The 17,134-nt window shown below is 43.3% G+C and overlaps 1 protein-coding gene across 3 annotated transcripts in view; it reads right to left on the bottom strand.

The window, feature by feature from the left end:
• LOC124719042 (1,5-anhydro-D-fructose reductase-like) overlaps positions 1–17,134 on the bottom strand; it is a 62,986-nt gene that overhangs the window by 14,669 nt on the left and 31,183 nt on the right. For all 3 annotated transcript variants that reach the window (XM_047244712.1, XM_047244713.1, XM_047244714.1), the window contains exons 4-5: positions 13,294–13,494; positions 3,241–3,497 (exon numbers count right to left, since the gene is read on the bottom strand). In XM_047244712.1, the coding sequence (XP_047100668.1) occupies positions 3,241–3,497; positions 13,294–13,494 (458 nt within the window). The remainder of the gene's footprint in view (positions 1–3,240; positions 3,498–13,293; positions 13,495–17,134) is intronic.

Here is a 17,134-nt window from a genome sequence, read left to right as displayed (position 1 = left end):
CTACATTTATAGCATTTGTAGGCTTGGAGAAAGCTTTTGACAATGTTAACTGGAATACTCTCCTTGAAATTCTGAAAGTAGCGGGGGTAAACTACAGATAGCAGAAGGCTATTTACAACTTATATAGAAATCCTGAGGGCAGTTATGAAAGACGAGCAATACGAAAGACAAGCAGTAATTGAGAAGTGAGTGGAACAGGGTTGTCTGTACACTGAGTAAGCAGTAAAGGAAACCAAAGAAAAATTTGGAGTAGGAATTCAAGTGCAGTGAGAAGAAATAAAAACCTTGAGTTTTGCCACTGACATTGTAATAGCCTCAGAGAAAGCAAAGGGCTTGGAGGAGCAGTTGAACAAAATGGACAGTCTCTTGAAAGGAGGATATAAGATGAACATAAACAAAAGCAAAACAAGGATAATGGAATATAGTCAAATTAAATCAGGTGATGCTGAGGGAATCAGATTAAGAAAAGAGACACTTAAAGTAGCAGATAGGTTTTGTTATTTGAGCAGCAAAATAAATGATGATGACTGAAGTGGAGAGGATGCAAAATGTAGACTGGCAATGTGAAGAAAAGAGTTTCTGAAGAAGAGAAATTTGTAAACACTGAATATAGGTTTAAGTGTCACGGTGTCTTCTCTGAAAGTATTTGTATGGAGTGTAGCCATGTGTGGAAGTGAAACATGGATGATAAACAGTTTAAACAAGAAAGAGAATAGAGCTTTTGAAAGGTGATGTTAAAAAGAATGCTGAAGAAAAATGGTTCAAATGGCTCCAAGCCCGATGAGACTTAACATCTGAGATCATCAAGTCCCCTAGACTTAGAACTACTTAAACCCAACTATCCTAAGGACATCACACACATCCATGCCTGAGGCAGGATTCAAACCTGTGACCATAGCAGCAGCGCATTTCCAGACTGAACGCCAAGAACCGCTCTGCCACAGCGGCTGGCTATGCTGAAGATTAGCTGGGTATACCACTTAGTTAATGAGGAGACACTGAACAGAATTGGCGAGGCAAGAAATTTGTGGCACGACTTGACTACAAAAATGAATCGGTTGATAGTACACATACCAACTTAGTATTGAAGGGTATAGTGGGAGGGAACCAAGAGATGATTACAGAAAGCAGATTCAGAAGGCTGTAGGTTGCAGTAGTTACTCGGAGATGAAGAGGCTTGCACACGATAGAGTAGCATAGAGCTGCATCAAACCAGTCTTTGGACTGAAGACCACAGCAGCGTTGTCTTCAGAAGCCTACAAAATTAGGGCTATTACAAATCATTAGTCCTTGGCCATACATTTATGTAACGTATGAGTACTGCATTATAGAAACTAAATTCTTATTGGTTTAGCAAATGGCAATATCTTCTTCACAGAAATGTAACACTATGACCTGTCCAAAACAGTACATTCTGTATGTGATTATTGTAAGCACAGATTGATAATTTACAGCATCCAAACCACGTGTGTATACATGTCAAACTGTTGTGTCAGCAGCAAAGAACACATACAAAAAGCTCAAATAATAAGTATAACTAAGGTGTAAAATAAAGTTATCTATAATACATTTGAAAAATATGGCACATAGTATTAATATCTAAAAGGAATGAGCTAATTCGTTTTATAAGACATGCTATACAATCAAAATTGTGTGTATTTTTCAATGCAGGCTGACATCCAACAAATCTTTTGAATGTAACTAGGAACGTTTAGAGGACAGACTTTCCATACATGGTATCTGTTGTTTTGTTAACCTTTAGTTTGTCAAAAGTTACATAATGAATCCCCGACTATCATAATAAATAAGTATACGGGTCTTTTTGGCTTCTCCCATTCCACATCACGGTGGCTCTGTTCGCGCTCGCAACTCATGCGCTGTATACTGTGCTTCACCGCCTAGCTCGGCATGTGCAGTGCGGCCACTACTGGTTGTGGCTCACCCAGTGGCTCTGTGTTGTGCTGAGTTGCTGGCATGTTCTTGTTACATGGCACAGGATGTCTTTCATCGTTCAACATTTTTTTCCCTGGCTACCAGCCCTACTGACATTATGGTTTTAGCTATGACGGTTGGACATTCTATACTGTTTACACTGTTTTTAACATTTATATGCACCTGATGATCTGGCTAAAAGGCACAGAACCAGTAGTGCCTTTATAATATTGGTTCACAATACATTGTCTGCAGAGGTTTTGCTATAAAATGTACTATCATAGTGGTGGATGCCCTGAACAGTGTCGTTTGTGGCCTACATTATTTGTTGGGTATATTTCTAACTGTCTTTTCCTACAGTTTCCGCCCTCTACAGCTCTCACTAGTACCATGGAAGTTAGTCATTGATGGCTCAACATGTCCTAACATTCTGTCCCTTCTTCTTGTCAATGGTTTACATGTTCCCCTCCTCACTGGTTCTGCAGGGATACTCCTCATTCCTTACCTTATCAGTTGACCTAATTTTCAACGCCCTTCTACAGCACCATATGTCAAACACTTTGATTCTCTTTTTTCCCATTTTTCCCGCTGTTCCCAATCCATTTCCATACAATGTCTATGGAATAAGAGTGAAATTATGTGGGGGTATCAAACAATATTTGTGGCTGGGTTCTCGGTAGCCAAGACACAGCACGTGTCTTGGATAGTGTGTCAATGACAGCAGTAGATGTAACGTCAGGTGTGTCCCAGGAAAATTAACATTCTCAGATGTTCCTTCTTCACTATAAGTCAGATGCCAGCAGGCTTCTCTTGGCCACGAATGCTCTGTTTGCCTGTTCTAATCCGCTTTTCACGTCTTCCTTGCTTTGCCTTTCATGTGTTACTTTGCTCCCTAAAAACAAACTTAACTCCACCTGAACAGGCCATGAAGGGCCAACGGCACTGACCAGCCGCCGTGTCATCCTCAGTCCAAAAGTGCCACTGATTTGGATATGGAGGGGCAGCATACTGCTCTCCCAGCTGTATGTCAGTTTACAACACCGGAGTTACTTTGCTTCCCAGGTATGAGAAATCCTTTGTTTCACCTATTTCATGGTAGTCCCCACGTTCGTTTGTCTCCCAAGTCATAGTGCATGCTCATTAGACAGTTTATTCCATTTAAAACGGCCTGCAATTCTTCATCACTTTCACTAATGATAGCAATGTCATCAGCAAATCTCATCATTGACATTCTTTGACAATGAATTCTAAAACTACTCCTGAATGTAACACTGGCAAAGTGTGCAATAAAGTACTGTTTAAGCTTACTTGCTAACATCACCTCCTCTCGCACGGACTAAGTTGGCCATCTGCGGAGAGCCCAAGGGAGCGTACGCACAGACTGTCACGTCGAGCGCTTTGCAAAAGGCTGCCAGCTCCCGCTGCTGGAAGTAGACGTGCAGCTCCACCTGGAGGTTGGCAGGCTTGATGCGGGCGGCTTGCCAGATGCGCTTGATCTGACTAGAGCTGAAATTTGACAGCCCGATCGAACGGGTTCGACCGGCGTCTACTTGAGCTTCCATTGCCTGGTAAGTGACAAAAATCGTACAAAAATTAGTGACACACAAAATGCTGAAGTGATTTCTTTCACCCTCACGTACATTATTCAGTGTTCCCACAGAACTGCGCATTTGTCAAATTTAGTGTAGTAATAATGGACATCAGACTCTTTTTCCAAATTATTTCAAATTCTCATGAATGGAGAAGGTAAATAAATAAACTGCACAAAGCTCAATCTCAAATCCTCCACTGTTTCTCACCTACATATGGCTCCTAATGTTATATATCATACACAGAATTAGTTCCTTTCAGCGAGCTCCATTTCAAATCAGACAGCTATCTGTGTGCAAACAGTCACATATTAGTAACACAAGAACACTCTACAGCAGACTGTTTACAGTCAAACACTCCTAACCAGGCATCTGGGCATCTGCTACAGGTTCGCTCACAGACTCTCAGCGCACAATAAAACAGTATTGGCTAGTGAAAAGGCTATGACAAAACGCAGCAACCACCGTCGTGGACCACTCCCGTGCTTCAACCTACTTATGCAAGGCAATGACAAAAGTCAAGGTCACTGACTACCCTTCAAGAAGCTTCCACAAAATGGGGGAATGTGGCAGAAATACTTCTGCATAATCAGCTCCAGGGCCAGACTTATCACAGCAGAGCTAAGATATGAAGTGTAGCCCTTGTTGGACACAACTGTGAAGATGGCGAGGTACCTTTGATGCAGCTGTCAACACTGTCACTGGGCCTCAAATCTTTGACTGCTGCCCGACTGCCCCGGCCCTCAGAAGCACTGTACTCTGCCACCACTGTTGGTCTACTTGCAGTAATCAAGCCACTTTCACGCATTTCGATACTTTTGTCTAGAAGCATCCATCCCTGCATTGCTAATGTCTGGCACGTTCAGCAACAGCTGTCAACCCACAGGTATGGATTATGGGTTATTGGAACACCTTGCTCCCTCTTCTTTGTAATGACAGCAGTCCCTGCAACTAGATCTAAACACGAGTTGGTTGCTCGAGACATAGCCCAGTCCCCAACATAGCACCAGCAGGCACATACTGCCGCTGACAATGGTGGCACTGAGGTCTGTGTGAAAGCATATTTGCCGCACTCACCAAAATCCACAGAGATCGACGCTTGTGGCCAAGAAGACTGAACATCTGTAAGTAAAATAACCAATAAAGGGCACTTGAATCTATGAACTGCCTAATTCTACTGTAGCCACATCCGTCTCCACCAAGCCATCACCTCACCCACACCAAGCCATCCCATCACCATCATAACACACAGAAAGAACACAAAGAATCATTACAAAATCTAGAAAATCTGTCTACATATACACATACATATTCTAAAGGGCCACTGCAAACATTTTTGTCAATGGATGCCCATTTCAATTCCAAGTAACTGTCACATCCTAATCCTCTTCTCAATTTTAATTTTGAGTGTGTGTGTGTGTGTGTGTGTGTGTGTGTGTGTGTGTGTGTGTGTGTGTGAGGCCGCACGCGCGCGCTTTCAAATATTTGATGTGGGACATGTCAACTCAACAAACATAGAACACATAAAAAATGAAAATATGTTTATGTGGCTACATGCTGACCATTTAAAAGTTCTCTCCTGAGTAAATAATTAATTACTCCTATTCAAGAATTCGTCTATGGTATGGGATAAGTTTCCACAGAGGAATATCTTTAAATTACATTTGAAAACATTTCTGTTATCTGCCAGACACTATATCCCTGGGTATATAATCAAAGAGCTTTACAGCTACATGTTCACACGTTCTGCTTCACAGTTAGATTCACTGAAGGGTAATTCCGATCATGTTTCCTTCGAGTGTAGTGCTTGTGGATCTCTCTGTCACTCCCAAACCCAGATGGACTGTAGACAATGAATTCCAAATTCCATGTGTGAAAGAATGTACTGATAGACTAAGGTTAATAACCCAAGCTGCTTAGAGATGCCTGCAAAATATACATGTGTACACTATGCACATAAAAAAAAAACCACTCCGTCTTCAGGCCGCAAGTGGCCTTCCGGGACCATCCGACCACCGTGTCATCATCAGTGGAGGATGAGGATAGGAGGGGCGTGGGGTCAGCATACCGCTCTCCCGGTTGTTATGATGGTATTCTTGACCGAAGCCGCCATTATTCGGTCGAGTAGCTCCTCAATTGGCATCACGAGGCTTAGTGCACCCCGAAAAATGGCAACAGCGCATGGCAGCCTGGATGGTCACCCACCCAAGTGCCAACCACGCCAGACAGCGCGTAACTTCAGTGATCTCACGGGAACCGGTGTATCCACTGCAGCAAGGACACATACTTCTGATTATTCCTTTTTCAAAATAACACTTTTTACTTAACTTACTAGTAACCCACTTTTTGCTTAAGTGACTAGTAACCACTGATGATCATCCTGTAAGATATCAGTGAATGAAAATATGCAAAATATGCTTGCTTATTAACTTTTACATCCCCAAATCTGGCAGCTATTCTTATGCCAGAAGTAGCTGAACCTAAACTTTTAGCAAGTTTGGTGTCTGTTTTTTCGAAGTTAAGTTTTTTCTCAATATGCACCTCTAAAAACTTGAACTTTCTACCCCATTTCAGACTAATAACCTAGTGAGGTATAGCCTTAAGCACGATATTGGAGAGAAGAGAAATAAGTTTGAAAGATCGGGAGTTTATAAGATTCAGTGCAGAACTTGTGATGCAAAATATATAGGACAGACAGGAAGATCATTCGCGATCTGGTATAAAGAACAAAGATGGGTTCAGGTTAGGAAATTATGACAAATCAGCTGTTGCGAACCATATATATGAAACACGCCATCCCCTTAATAGCATAGAAGACAACGTAGAAATATTGCATGTAGAAAAGAAAGGGAGGAAACTTGATCTACTAGAGGAATTCGAGATAGCTATCCATGAAAAGAAACAAAGCAATATTCTAAATGCACAAGTTAATTTTAAAGAAATGAGATTTTTTAGCGGCTTTTTAGAATTATTTTAGGGTAGGTATGCGACTTTAAACTTGTAGCATGTCACTGACGGAGTTGCAAGAGGCTAACGATGGCACACCAATGCAATAAGGAAATCAGGCGCCCAATAGCATGGCGTTACCGTCAAGCACACGGCTGTAACCACACCACAACACCTAGGCACATCAGTTCACAACAGCTCCCGAGCCGGTGCAGTGCGACAGCACACTTGGTAGCTATGGGACGGCCATCGACTTGTGTCAACAACTTCAATGTAAGACGAGGACCCACAGTCCAATGTACTTTTAATTCTGTTTTACTCTATGGACTTCCCAACTATTTGTGATGGTATTTTGTCTTTTTAGTCCGTTTAATTTCATGACATAGACTTTACAACCTGATGATGGGATCATTGTCTCTTGAAACCCGTTGTTAAAATATATGTATAAGAATCGCGGTTGAATGCTAACACTGATAACCAGTATAACGACAACTGCTACCTCGACTCCATAATGGATTATATTAAATGGAATAAACTTTTTCTTCACAAAAATCCTCATCTTACAATTTAATGCCCTCTAAAGGAACATTACGTCTTTCAACGGAACTTGGAAAATCTGACACTGAAATGTCAAGCAATATTGAGGAACACAATATATGAAATTAATGTGCAACCCGATACATGGGTATATTTCATATTCCTAATTTGTCTCTTCAGTATTTACACTGTCTTTTGGTTTTGTGTGTTTAATTTTCACTTTTCATTATTTTTCCCATTGCTGATTTTGCTACAAAGTCAAACTGCCTGTTCCTTAAAATGTGTTGGATTGTAATGTGGGTTGGATACTTTTTACCTGCTACAATAAACAGAAAACTGAAACTAGACTGTGTCACTTTATTCCTGTTTTAGAACTGGTACCAACTGATCAATCACAGAAATCAGATAAGTACTCGAGCCACTATTTCTAATATTGTCCAGATACATTAATGTGCCCACCTGTCAAAAGCCTGAATAACCACCTTTAGCAGCATTTTCAGAGTTGATGAGGTTCTGGATGGTACTGACACGGATGTGGGGTCGTGCCAACTCCAGTGCTGTGGCAACTGTACCAGGCTGAGGATACGGGGTGCGAACAGCCGAATCGACGAGGTTCCACAGATTCTCAACAGAGTTTAAATCCGAGGAATTTGGTGGCCACAGGAGTACAGTAAACTCCTCCTGCTAAACTTCAATCCCTGCACATGATGCACTACAAGCTGTGTGACACATTCAGGGTGTTTACGTGGATAAGGAAAAAAAAATCCCGGATTTCCCAGTTAAAAATACACTTTTTCCCAGGCGAAAACACACTTTTTCCGTGTCAAGTCACCATATACTATTCCTTGGCACTACAAAACTCATCAGTCCTCTGAATGTTTATGGTTTTATATACTGACGTAGAATTTCCTGCCACTTTAGAAAACGATACTCGGGGGGGGGGGGGGGGGGGGGGGGGGGGGGGGGGGGGGGAGGAAACACATTTTGAAACACCTTTGATGTGCAGCAATATTTACGCTGCATATTTTCGTATTACGGAGGTATAAATTCAAATTCCACCAAACACGCATGTTACTTTCCGAAGGATTGAAATCGAGATTGCAATGTGCTTTTATAAGCCACTCATAACTCATGTCATGTGATCTCGCCAGCTGATGACAGCATAGGACATGTGATGTAGTCAGCCAATAGCAAGATCACTCTTCAGTAGCGCGAACACACAAATTAGAAAAGTTAATGGTTTAAATTAATATACAAAGCATTCACATATGATATTGGTCTCTAAGAGTAATAAGCTGAAGAGAAGCTAAGCTTCCACATACAATGTTGATCTTTTCTGCGCGCGATTCACTTTATGATACATCACACAAATGTGCCAGTAAAATTTTTAATAACGACATAAATGTCTAATCTTCTGGGCTCGAAATTCTTCTAAATGGCCGTCCTCAAAGAGTTGATTTTTAAATGAGAGTCAAACGCTTTATTATTTTAGAAATTCATCGTACATTCTCACACATAGTTCATCTTGCACAAAAGGAAATTTGCTTTTAATGTATGTAACTCTTTTCAAACCACCATTCGCAATACACTCCTGGAAATGGAAAAAAAGAACACATTGACACCGGTGTGTCAGACCCACCATACTTGCTCCGGACACTGCGAGAGGGCTGTACAAGCAATGATCACACGCACGGCACAGCGGACACACCAGGAACCGCGGTGTTGGCTGTCGAATGGTGCTAGCTGCGCAGCATTTGTGCACCGCCGCCGTCAGTGTCAGCCAGTTTGCGGTGGCATACGGAGCTCCATCGCAGTCTTTAACATTGGTAGCATGCCGTGACAGCGTGGACGTGAACCGTATGTGCAGTTGACGGACTTTGAGCGAGGGCGTATAGTGGGCATGCAGGAGGCCGGGTGGACGTACCGCCGAATTGCTCAACACGTGGGGCATGAGGTCTCCACAGTACATCGATGTTGTCGCCAGTGGTCGGTGGAAGGTGCACGTGCCCGTCGACCTGGGACCGGACCGCAGCGACGCACGGATGCACGCCAAGACCGTAGGATCCTACGCAGTGCCGTATGGGACCGCACCGCCACTTCTCAGCAAATTAGGGACACTGTTGCTCCTGGGGTATCGGCGAGGACCATTCGCAACCGTCTCCATGAAGCTGGGCTACGGTCCCGCACACCGTTAGGCCGTCTTCCGCTCACGCCCCAAAATCGTGTAGCCCGCCTCCAGTGGTGTCGCGACAGGCGTGAATGGAGGGACGAATGGAGACATGTCGTCTTCAGCGATGAGAGTCGCTTCTGCCTTGGTGCCAATGATGGTCGTATGCGTGTTTGGCGCTGTGCAGGTGAGCGCCACAATCAGGACTGCATACGACCGAGGCACACAGGGCCAACACCCGGCATCATGGTGTGGGGAGCGATCTCCTACACTGGCCGTACACCACTGGTGATCGTCGAGGGGACACTGTATAGTGCACGGTACATCCAAACCGTCATCGAACCCATCGTTCTACCATTCCTAGACCGGCAAGGGAACTTGCTGTTCCAACAGGACAATGCACGTCCGCATGTATCCCGTGCCACCCAACGTGCTCTAGAAGGTGTAAGTCAACTACCCTGGCCAGCAAGATCTCCGGATCTGTCCCCCATTGAGCATGTTTGGGACTGGATGAAGCGTCGTCTCACGCGGTCTGCACGTCCAGCACGAACGCTGGTCCAACTGAGGCGCCAGGTGGAAATGGGATGGCAAGCCGTTCCACAGGACTACATCCAGCATCTCTACGATCGTCTCCATGGGAGAATAGCAGCCTGCATTGCTGTGAAAGGTGGATATACACTGTACTAGTGCCGACATTGTGCATGCTCTGTTGCCTGTGTCTATGTGCCTCTGGTTCTGTCAGTGTGATCATGTGATGTATCTGACCCCAGGAATGTGTCAATAAAGTTTCCCCTTCCTGGGACAATGAATTCATGGTGTTCTTATTTCAATTTCCAGGAGTGTATTTTCCCGCTACCTGTTAGAAATAGGTTCGTTTCAGCAGTTGCAAGAGAGCACCAGATAACAGGCGTCACCGCGCGATGACGCAGGAAGGCCATATATTCGTACGTGTAAAACATTAAACGATCTTACATTATGTCATAAAAGAAACAAGACATCAGAGGACACTTCAAGAGCATCGGGGTTTCGTAAAATCGATAATTTGGCTTAAAGTGCACATTCGTATGTCCAGATTCGGATGTAAATTTTTTTTGGAGTACCAGTATTGTATTATCTCATGTTTGGTTCTTTATTATGGCATAATGTCATATGTGCACTTGAAATCAGCAAACAGTTGAAACCAGCCAACAGTGTGAAACTAAACAGTTCGTTTCAAATAAACTGACTGCCTCAGAAGAAAAGATTAATAAAAGCCAAATCTCTTAAGCAAACCGACAAATATAACTTCATTGTTCTGCAAGGCAGTTAATGCTTGACTGTCAGGAAAGTGGAAATAAAATCTGAAACTAATAACATATTTTAGCCTTCTGTAATTATGCTAACCTATTTTAATTCATTTGATATCTCCTGGTCACAAAAATCCATTTTATCATTTAATGTGAGAGCAATAAATGAAGAGGAAACAACAAAAATACTAAACATAAACACAGGCCACGTGGAGACGACCCATCTCCCCACCACAACTCAGACTGCTCTGCGCATCAGGCCCGGATTTACTACCTGTATATTTCCGAACCGGGGCAATATTAGATAGTGGTGCCCAGCCATACTTTTGTAACCAGAAGCTGGAGAAAGTACTACTTATGCGTGACTCAACTACGCATGCACAAGAGCCCGCCCGCAACTGCTCAAAGGAATCTCATTTAAACAGTTGTCACGTCATGCTCATCAGAGGCAATTTGTTGTTATAAAGCATTGCATAGTCTTCCAAAAGCCTTTGACACATTTTGCTGTTGGCAGACGCTTGTATGAGCACTGTGTTTTGTTGTTGCATATGGCGCATTTCCTTTGCAACTTAAGTCTGTTTTACGTTTTTTTCCCCTCTCTCATTCATGTTTCGTTGCTGCAGTGTTATTCTGCAGTAGTGGGGTACAGTAATATCCTTTGTTACAGTATTAGTTCTTACCACTCAAAGTCACAAAAAATTATCTGGAAACAGACAATGAAAAATTACCGGAATTGTAAACAATTCCCAGGGTTTTTCCCGGTTTTCTCCCGGATGAAAAAATTCCCGGTTTTTTCCCGGATCTCCCGGTTGTCCCGGGTCATATACACCCTGCACACTGCACTGTCCTGTTGGAAGACACCATCGTGCTCAGGGAAAACAAACTGCATATGGGGGTGGTGGTGGTGGTGGGATGGGTGGGGGAGGGGGTGGTTGGGTGCGGGGGGGGGGGGGGGGGGGGGGGAGTGGCATAGACCCCAACAGTAGATGCATACTTTTGTCAATCCATTATGCCTTCCATAATGACAAGATTACCCAGTAAATGTCACAAAAACATTCTTCAGACTGTAATTGTTGCAAGGTGTTCGATTTCAGACATTTCACACCTTACACACCAACGGCATCTGTTCATTGGAGCATAATGAGTGATTCTTCTGAAAAGGCCAGCTTTTGCCACTCAGTTGACGTCCAGTTGTGGCCTTTGTCGCCGATGAACAGCAATCAGCGTAACTGCACGAAGCGGGTGCCTGCTGTGGATTCCCACAACAATGTTTACTGAAGGGTCATTGAGGAGACATTGTTTGCTACACCCTCAGTTCAGCTGGGCAATCAGTTTCTCAACAGTAGCACACACCTATCCACCTGTACACACATCCGCAGCCATCGTTCACCCCTTTCATCTACGGCCAGCGGTACACCACAGTTGCCTCAGTGCTGCTTTTAGATCACACTATTTTGTGTGCACGGTATGCTTCAATTGCGGCGCCGTGTGAACAATTTACAAACTTACCCGTACCAGAAATGCTTCCATCCTTGGCCTGAAAAACAATGATCACACCCTTTCGGACGTCACACAAATCGCTCCATTTCCGCATTACGACACTGACTGTAATGTGAATGTACACTTTCCAAGCGTATACAGCTGGCGAAGAGTTCTCTGGCTTCCAGCCGGGTGGCGGTGTCCTCAAACTGTGACGTTTCGACGAGTGACATACTCATCTTCTGGCGAAGTGCCGAGACTTTGCGGATGCCGGTCCCTTGGAAGAGGAAGAAGAGGAAGTTAACAAGAGACTCGCCTTTCTTCCATATTTGGGGCCCATATCAGCCAAAATCGGGAGACTACTGAGAAAATCAAACATAAATACCATCTTCCGACCACCGCCGAAGACGAAATAGCTGCTGGGCTCAGCTAAAGACCCACTCAAACTCAACACACCTGGTATATACAGCATTGCCTGCGAATGTGGTGTACAGTACATTGGACAAACGCAACGATGCATCTCGAAAAGGTGCGAGTAACACACCAGACATGTCCGACTTGGACAGATAGAGAAATCTGCTATAGCTGAACATGGCATCAAAGAAAACCACACCTTTGATTTCGAGAACAACAGGGTGCTCTGCCGAGCCGGGAGCTATTGGGACAGCGTCATTAAAGAATCAATAGAAATACGGGTACACGAACATCTTGTGAACAGGGATGAAGGTTATCAACTGAGTGCAGCCCAGAATCCAGCATTAGCCGCAATACGCCAGGAACGCACTGAGAACCGTCCAGCTCACGAGACGCAACCGGAATGCTCTGACGGAGACACAAACGGCGCACCCGTTTCCCCCTCCGCCCCGCCCGCCGGCTCCTCTGGATCCAGCCTCCCGCGGCCAGGTGGTGGGGGGCACGCCACAGATATAAAGGGACCGGCATCCGCAAAGTCTCGGCACTTCGCCAGAAGATGACGAGTATGTCACTCGTCGAAACGTCGCAGTTTGAAGACACCGCCACCCGTCTGGAAGCCCGAGAACTCTTCGCCAACTGACTGTAATGTTTTCTGTGTCCTACAGACACACTTTATATACCTTCAGCTGGTAGTGCTGGCACCTGCTGTTTGTGAGTGGCTATTGCATGCTGATGCTGAATAAAGGTGGTAGTTCATTAATGTGACTGGCCTGTGTATTAGCACATTTGCTACAAAAATCTCCTTGTTGAAAAAATTTATGTATTAAAGTAATTGGTTTGTGTGATGGAGTGGTAATTTGACAGAAAATTCATGCTTTCAACACCCACAAGAGAACAGAATTTGCAATAACTGTGTAACAGCAGCAGCAGTAATGAAACTTACCTTCCATAGGCTGATGAGGTCAGTATTCATATCCAAGAGAACTTTCCCATCTTTGTCTCTAGGGAAAGTATCGCCACCCACATCCTGGAAGCCCACAGGGTGGTGTATGAGGTACAAGTCGACGTAACTCAACTGCAGATTCTCCAGAGATTTCTTTAGATACTTTTCTACAGACTCCGCACGATTTCCGACAGGTGGAAGCTGAAAGACAACAAGAATTGTAAGGTCAGTTTCTCATTGTGTTTAACTTCTCTGATGTTGTTGTTGTTTGTTGTTGTTGTGGTCTTCAGTCCTGAGACTGGTTTGATGCAGCTCTCCATGCTACTCTATCCTGTGCAAGCTTCTTCATCTCTCAGTACCTACTCCAGCCTACATCCTTCTGAATCTGCTTAGTGTATTCATCTCTTGGTCTCCCTCTACTATTTTTACCCTCCACGCTGCCTTCCAATGCTAAATTTGTGATCCCTTGATGCCTCAGAACATGTCCTACCAACCGGTCCCTTCTCCTAGTCAAGTTGTGCCACAAACTCCTCTTCTCCCCAATTCTATTCAATACCTCCTCATTAGTTATGTGATCTACCCATCTAATCTTCAGCATTGTTCTGTAGCACCACATTTCGAAAGCTTCTATTCTCTTCCTGTCTAAACTATTTATCGTCCATGTTTCACTTCCATACAAATACTTTCAGAAACGACTTCCTGACACTTAAATCAATACTCGATGTTAACAAATTTCTCTTCTTCAGAAATGCTTTCCTTGCCATTGCCAGTCTACATTTTATATCCTCTCTACTTTGACCATCATCAGTTATTTTGCTCCCCAAATAGCAAAACTCATTTACTACTTTAAGTGTCTCATTTCCTAATCTAATTCCCTCAGCATCACCCGACTTAATTCGACCACATTCCATTATTCTCGTTTTGGTTTTGTTGATGTTCATCTTATACCCTCCTTTCAAGACACTTTCCATTCCGTTCAACTGCTCTTCCAAGTCCTTTTTGTCTCTGACAGAATTACTTCTTTGATAAGGAACAATATCAGTGCAATTACAATCACAAGCTTATGAATTGGCAGATTTCCTTGCAGGAATCCCTAGAAAAATGAGAAGTAGGGAATAGTGCTCATGGTACATCCATTCTTTTTCACGCATTACCTGTTCGCTTTCTTCTTGGGATCTTTGGCCAAAATTTTTGTTTAATAATTTTTCTGACATTTCACCAACAACAGTGGCTGGCACTTAGAGACACATTCTCTGTCACTTGTGATGACTGGAGTTGAGCCCTAACTCAGAGATTGTATGCTCTTGTCGCATAAGTGTCTGAAGGCCTTCCCCATGTCATTACCACTGTGATGCTCCCCTTGTCTTTTCCTCATCATTACCACAGTGTTTCTCCCCTTCCTACATGGGACCGTAATTTGCTGCAGCAGAGGAATCTAGGATACATTCAGTTTGAGACTTTCTAGGATATATTTGGTTTGAGACTTTCTTGGTTGTTGATAAAACAACTGTCACGTTTGTTTTTTAACTTCCAAATTTTATGAACTGATCCATCTCTCACAGCATGTGCTCTGCTGTGGCCCATTTCTTCACATATTCCAGTCCTCAATACCATTTGTGTTTCATGGTCCTGGTAATGACAGATTGTTCAGTCATTCCAACAAAGGACTTTTCCATATGTGCACTGTATACATTGTACTCCTGACACTGTGATTCTCTCTTGTCCTTTGTCAATCTGAGAAACTCCCTGATCATCACAGTCAGTTAATTTATAGCCTTTATGCTTTGTGTGAACAATATAAAGGAGATTCTGTTTCGTGACCCTGGGGATGTAAGGCACAAAGGCCTTACTGCTTCTGACATAACCTGGTGTTAAAACTTGACACTTTCCATGTAACTGCTTGAGTACTAATTGTTCCTTGGAACACATTCCAGGTATTGCATCTGAGATATGAGATACTGCAGTTCACATGTTCATCTTGCACACATACTAGTGTATGAATCATACTGTTTTCTGAAGCCAGTAAAATCCATGAACATGACCACAGTTTTAAAGGGAAAGAAGAAGCCATCAATGCAAAAAAAAAGCACCCCGTCTTCAGACCAAGAGTGGCCTACCGGTACCATCCGACCGCCGTGTCATCCTCAGAGGAGGATGCAGACAGGAGGGGCGTGGGGTCAGCACACAGCTCTCCCGGTCGTTATGATGGTATTCTTGACCAAAGCCGTGACTATTCGGTCGAGTAGCTCCTCAATTGGCATCACGAGGCTGAGTGCACCCCAAAAAATGGCAACTGCGCATGGCGGCCTGGATGGTCACCCATCCAAGTGCCGGTCTCGCCCAACAGCGCTTAACTTTGGTGATCTCGCAGGAACCGGTGTATCCACATATATTTAATTCCTAAATTTCAATAATGAGCATTGCAAGTAACAACAGAAGAGCTACAGCAGTTAATGAACAGGAAAATGCCCACACCTTTCCCTCCCCTCACAGATATAAAATGTAACTACTGGCTTTTGGCTCAACCCCTGTTCATCTCCACCAGCAGAGGAAGAATCTTGATGAATTCCTGCAACTTGTGCTGATGAAAGGTCACAAACATCAGTAAGCATATGTTGGCTGAAGATCCTGAAAAAAAAAGTCTATAGGCAATATGTGAAAAAGTGACCATTAAAGCCTCACCAATTTTGTATCCTTTTTTCCTCACATCTAACCTTCTAATTTAATTACATAATGCAATTGGATAGGTAAGAAATCTACTCACCAAGCGATGGCAGAACACACATATAAAAGGTTATAATTAGATAAGCTTTTGGAGCCAGTGGTTCCTTCTTCAGGCAGAAGGGTTGAAGGGGATGGAGGATGGATGAAGGAAAAGGACTGAAGAGGTCTAGGAAAAGGAGTAGATTTCGGAAAAGTCACCCAGAAGTGTGAGTCAGGGGAGGCGTACCTTACGGGATGAGAAGGAAACACTGATTGTTGGGGACTGCACTGGACGAGATTTAAAAACTTGAGAGCCTAAAGGTGGAAGGCAGGGTAATATGCAAGACGGAGATTACTACTAAAACACAGTGTATGATCTAATAAGAGTGAAAAGCTAAAATCCCAATTTACCAGTTAAAAGTACACTTTCTCCCAAGTGAATACACACATTTTCCCTGTTTAAGTGACAGTAAACTTTCCCTCAGAACTGTAAAACTTATCAAACTTTGAATGGTTTAGGTCTTACAGACCGGTGTAGAACTTCCAGGCACTTTAGAAAACGAACACACACTGGGGTAAAAAAAAAAAAAAAAAACCGCACGTTTTGGGACAAGCTTCTACGTGCAGCAACATGTACGCTGCCTATTTTCATATCACAAAAGTATATATTCGAGTTCCACCAATCAAAGCACTTTAGTGAAATTGAGATTGCGATGCTTTTGTAAGTCAGTCATAGATCATATCACATGATCTCGCCAGCCGATGACAGCAGATCTTCGGAGGACAGGGCACATAATGTTGTCAGCCAATAGCAACATCGCTGTTATGAAGCGTTAACACACAAATAGGAAAAATTAATGGTTTAAATGAATGTACATAGTGTAGCTACAAGAAAAGCTAAGCTTTCACGTATAGTATTTGTCCTCTTTGTGTGTGTTACAGTTTAAGATACATCACGTAAATGTGCCAGTAAAATTTTAAATAATGACGTAAATGTCTGGCCTTCAAAGTGTTATGCTTTAAACGAGAGTCAAACGCTCTGTGATTTAAGAAATTCAAAGGACATTCTTGTACGTAACATAATTCATCTTGCATAAATTATATTTACTTTGAAAGTAACACTTTTCAAACCACCATT

Source organism: Schistocerca piceifrons, chromosome 10 (genome assembly GCF_021461385.2).
Source record: "Schistocerca piceifrons isolate TAMUIC-IGC-003096 chromosome 10, iqSchPice1.1, whole genome shotgun sequence".
NCBI lineage: Eukaryota > Metazoa > Arthropoda > Insecta > Orthoptera > Acrididae > Schistocerca > Schistocerca piceifrons.
Note: the sequence above shows the minus strand (reverse complement) of the source record. Positions and strands in the feature narration are given on the sequence as shown.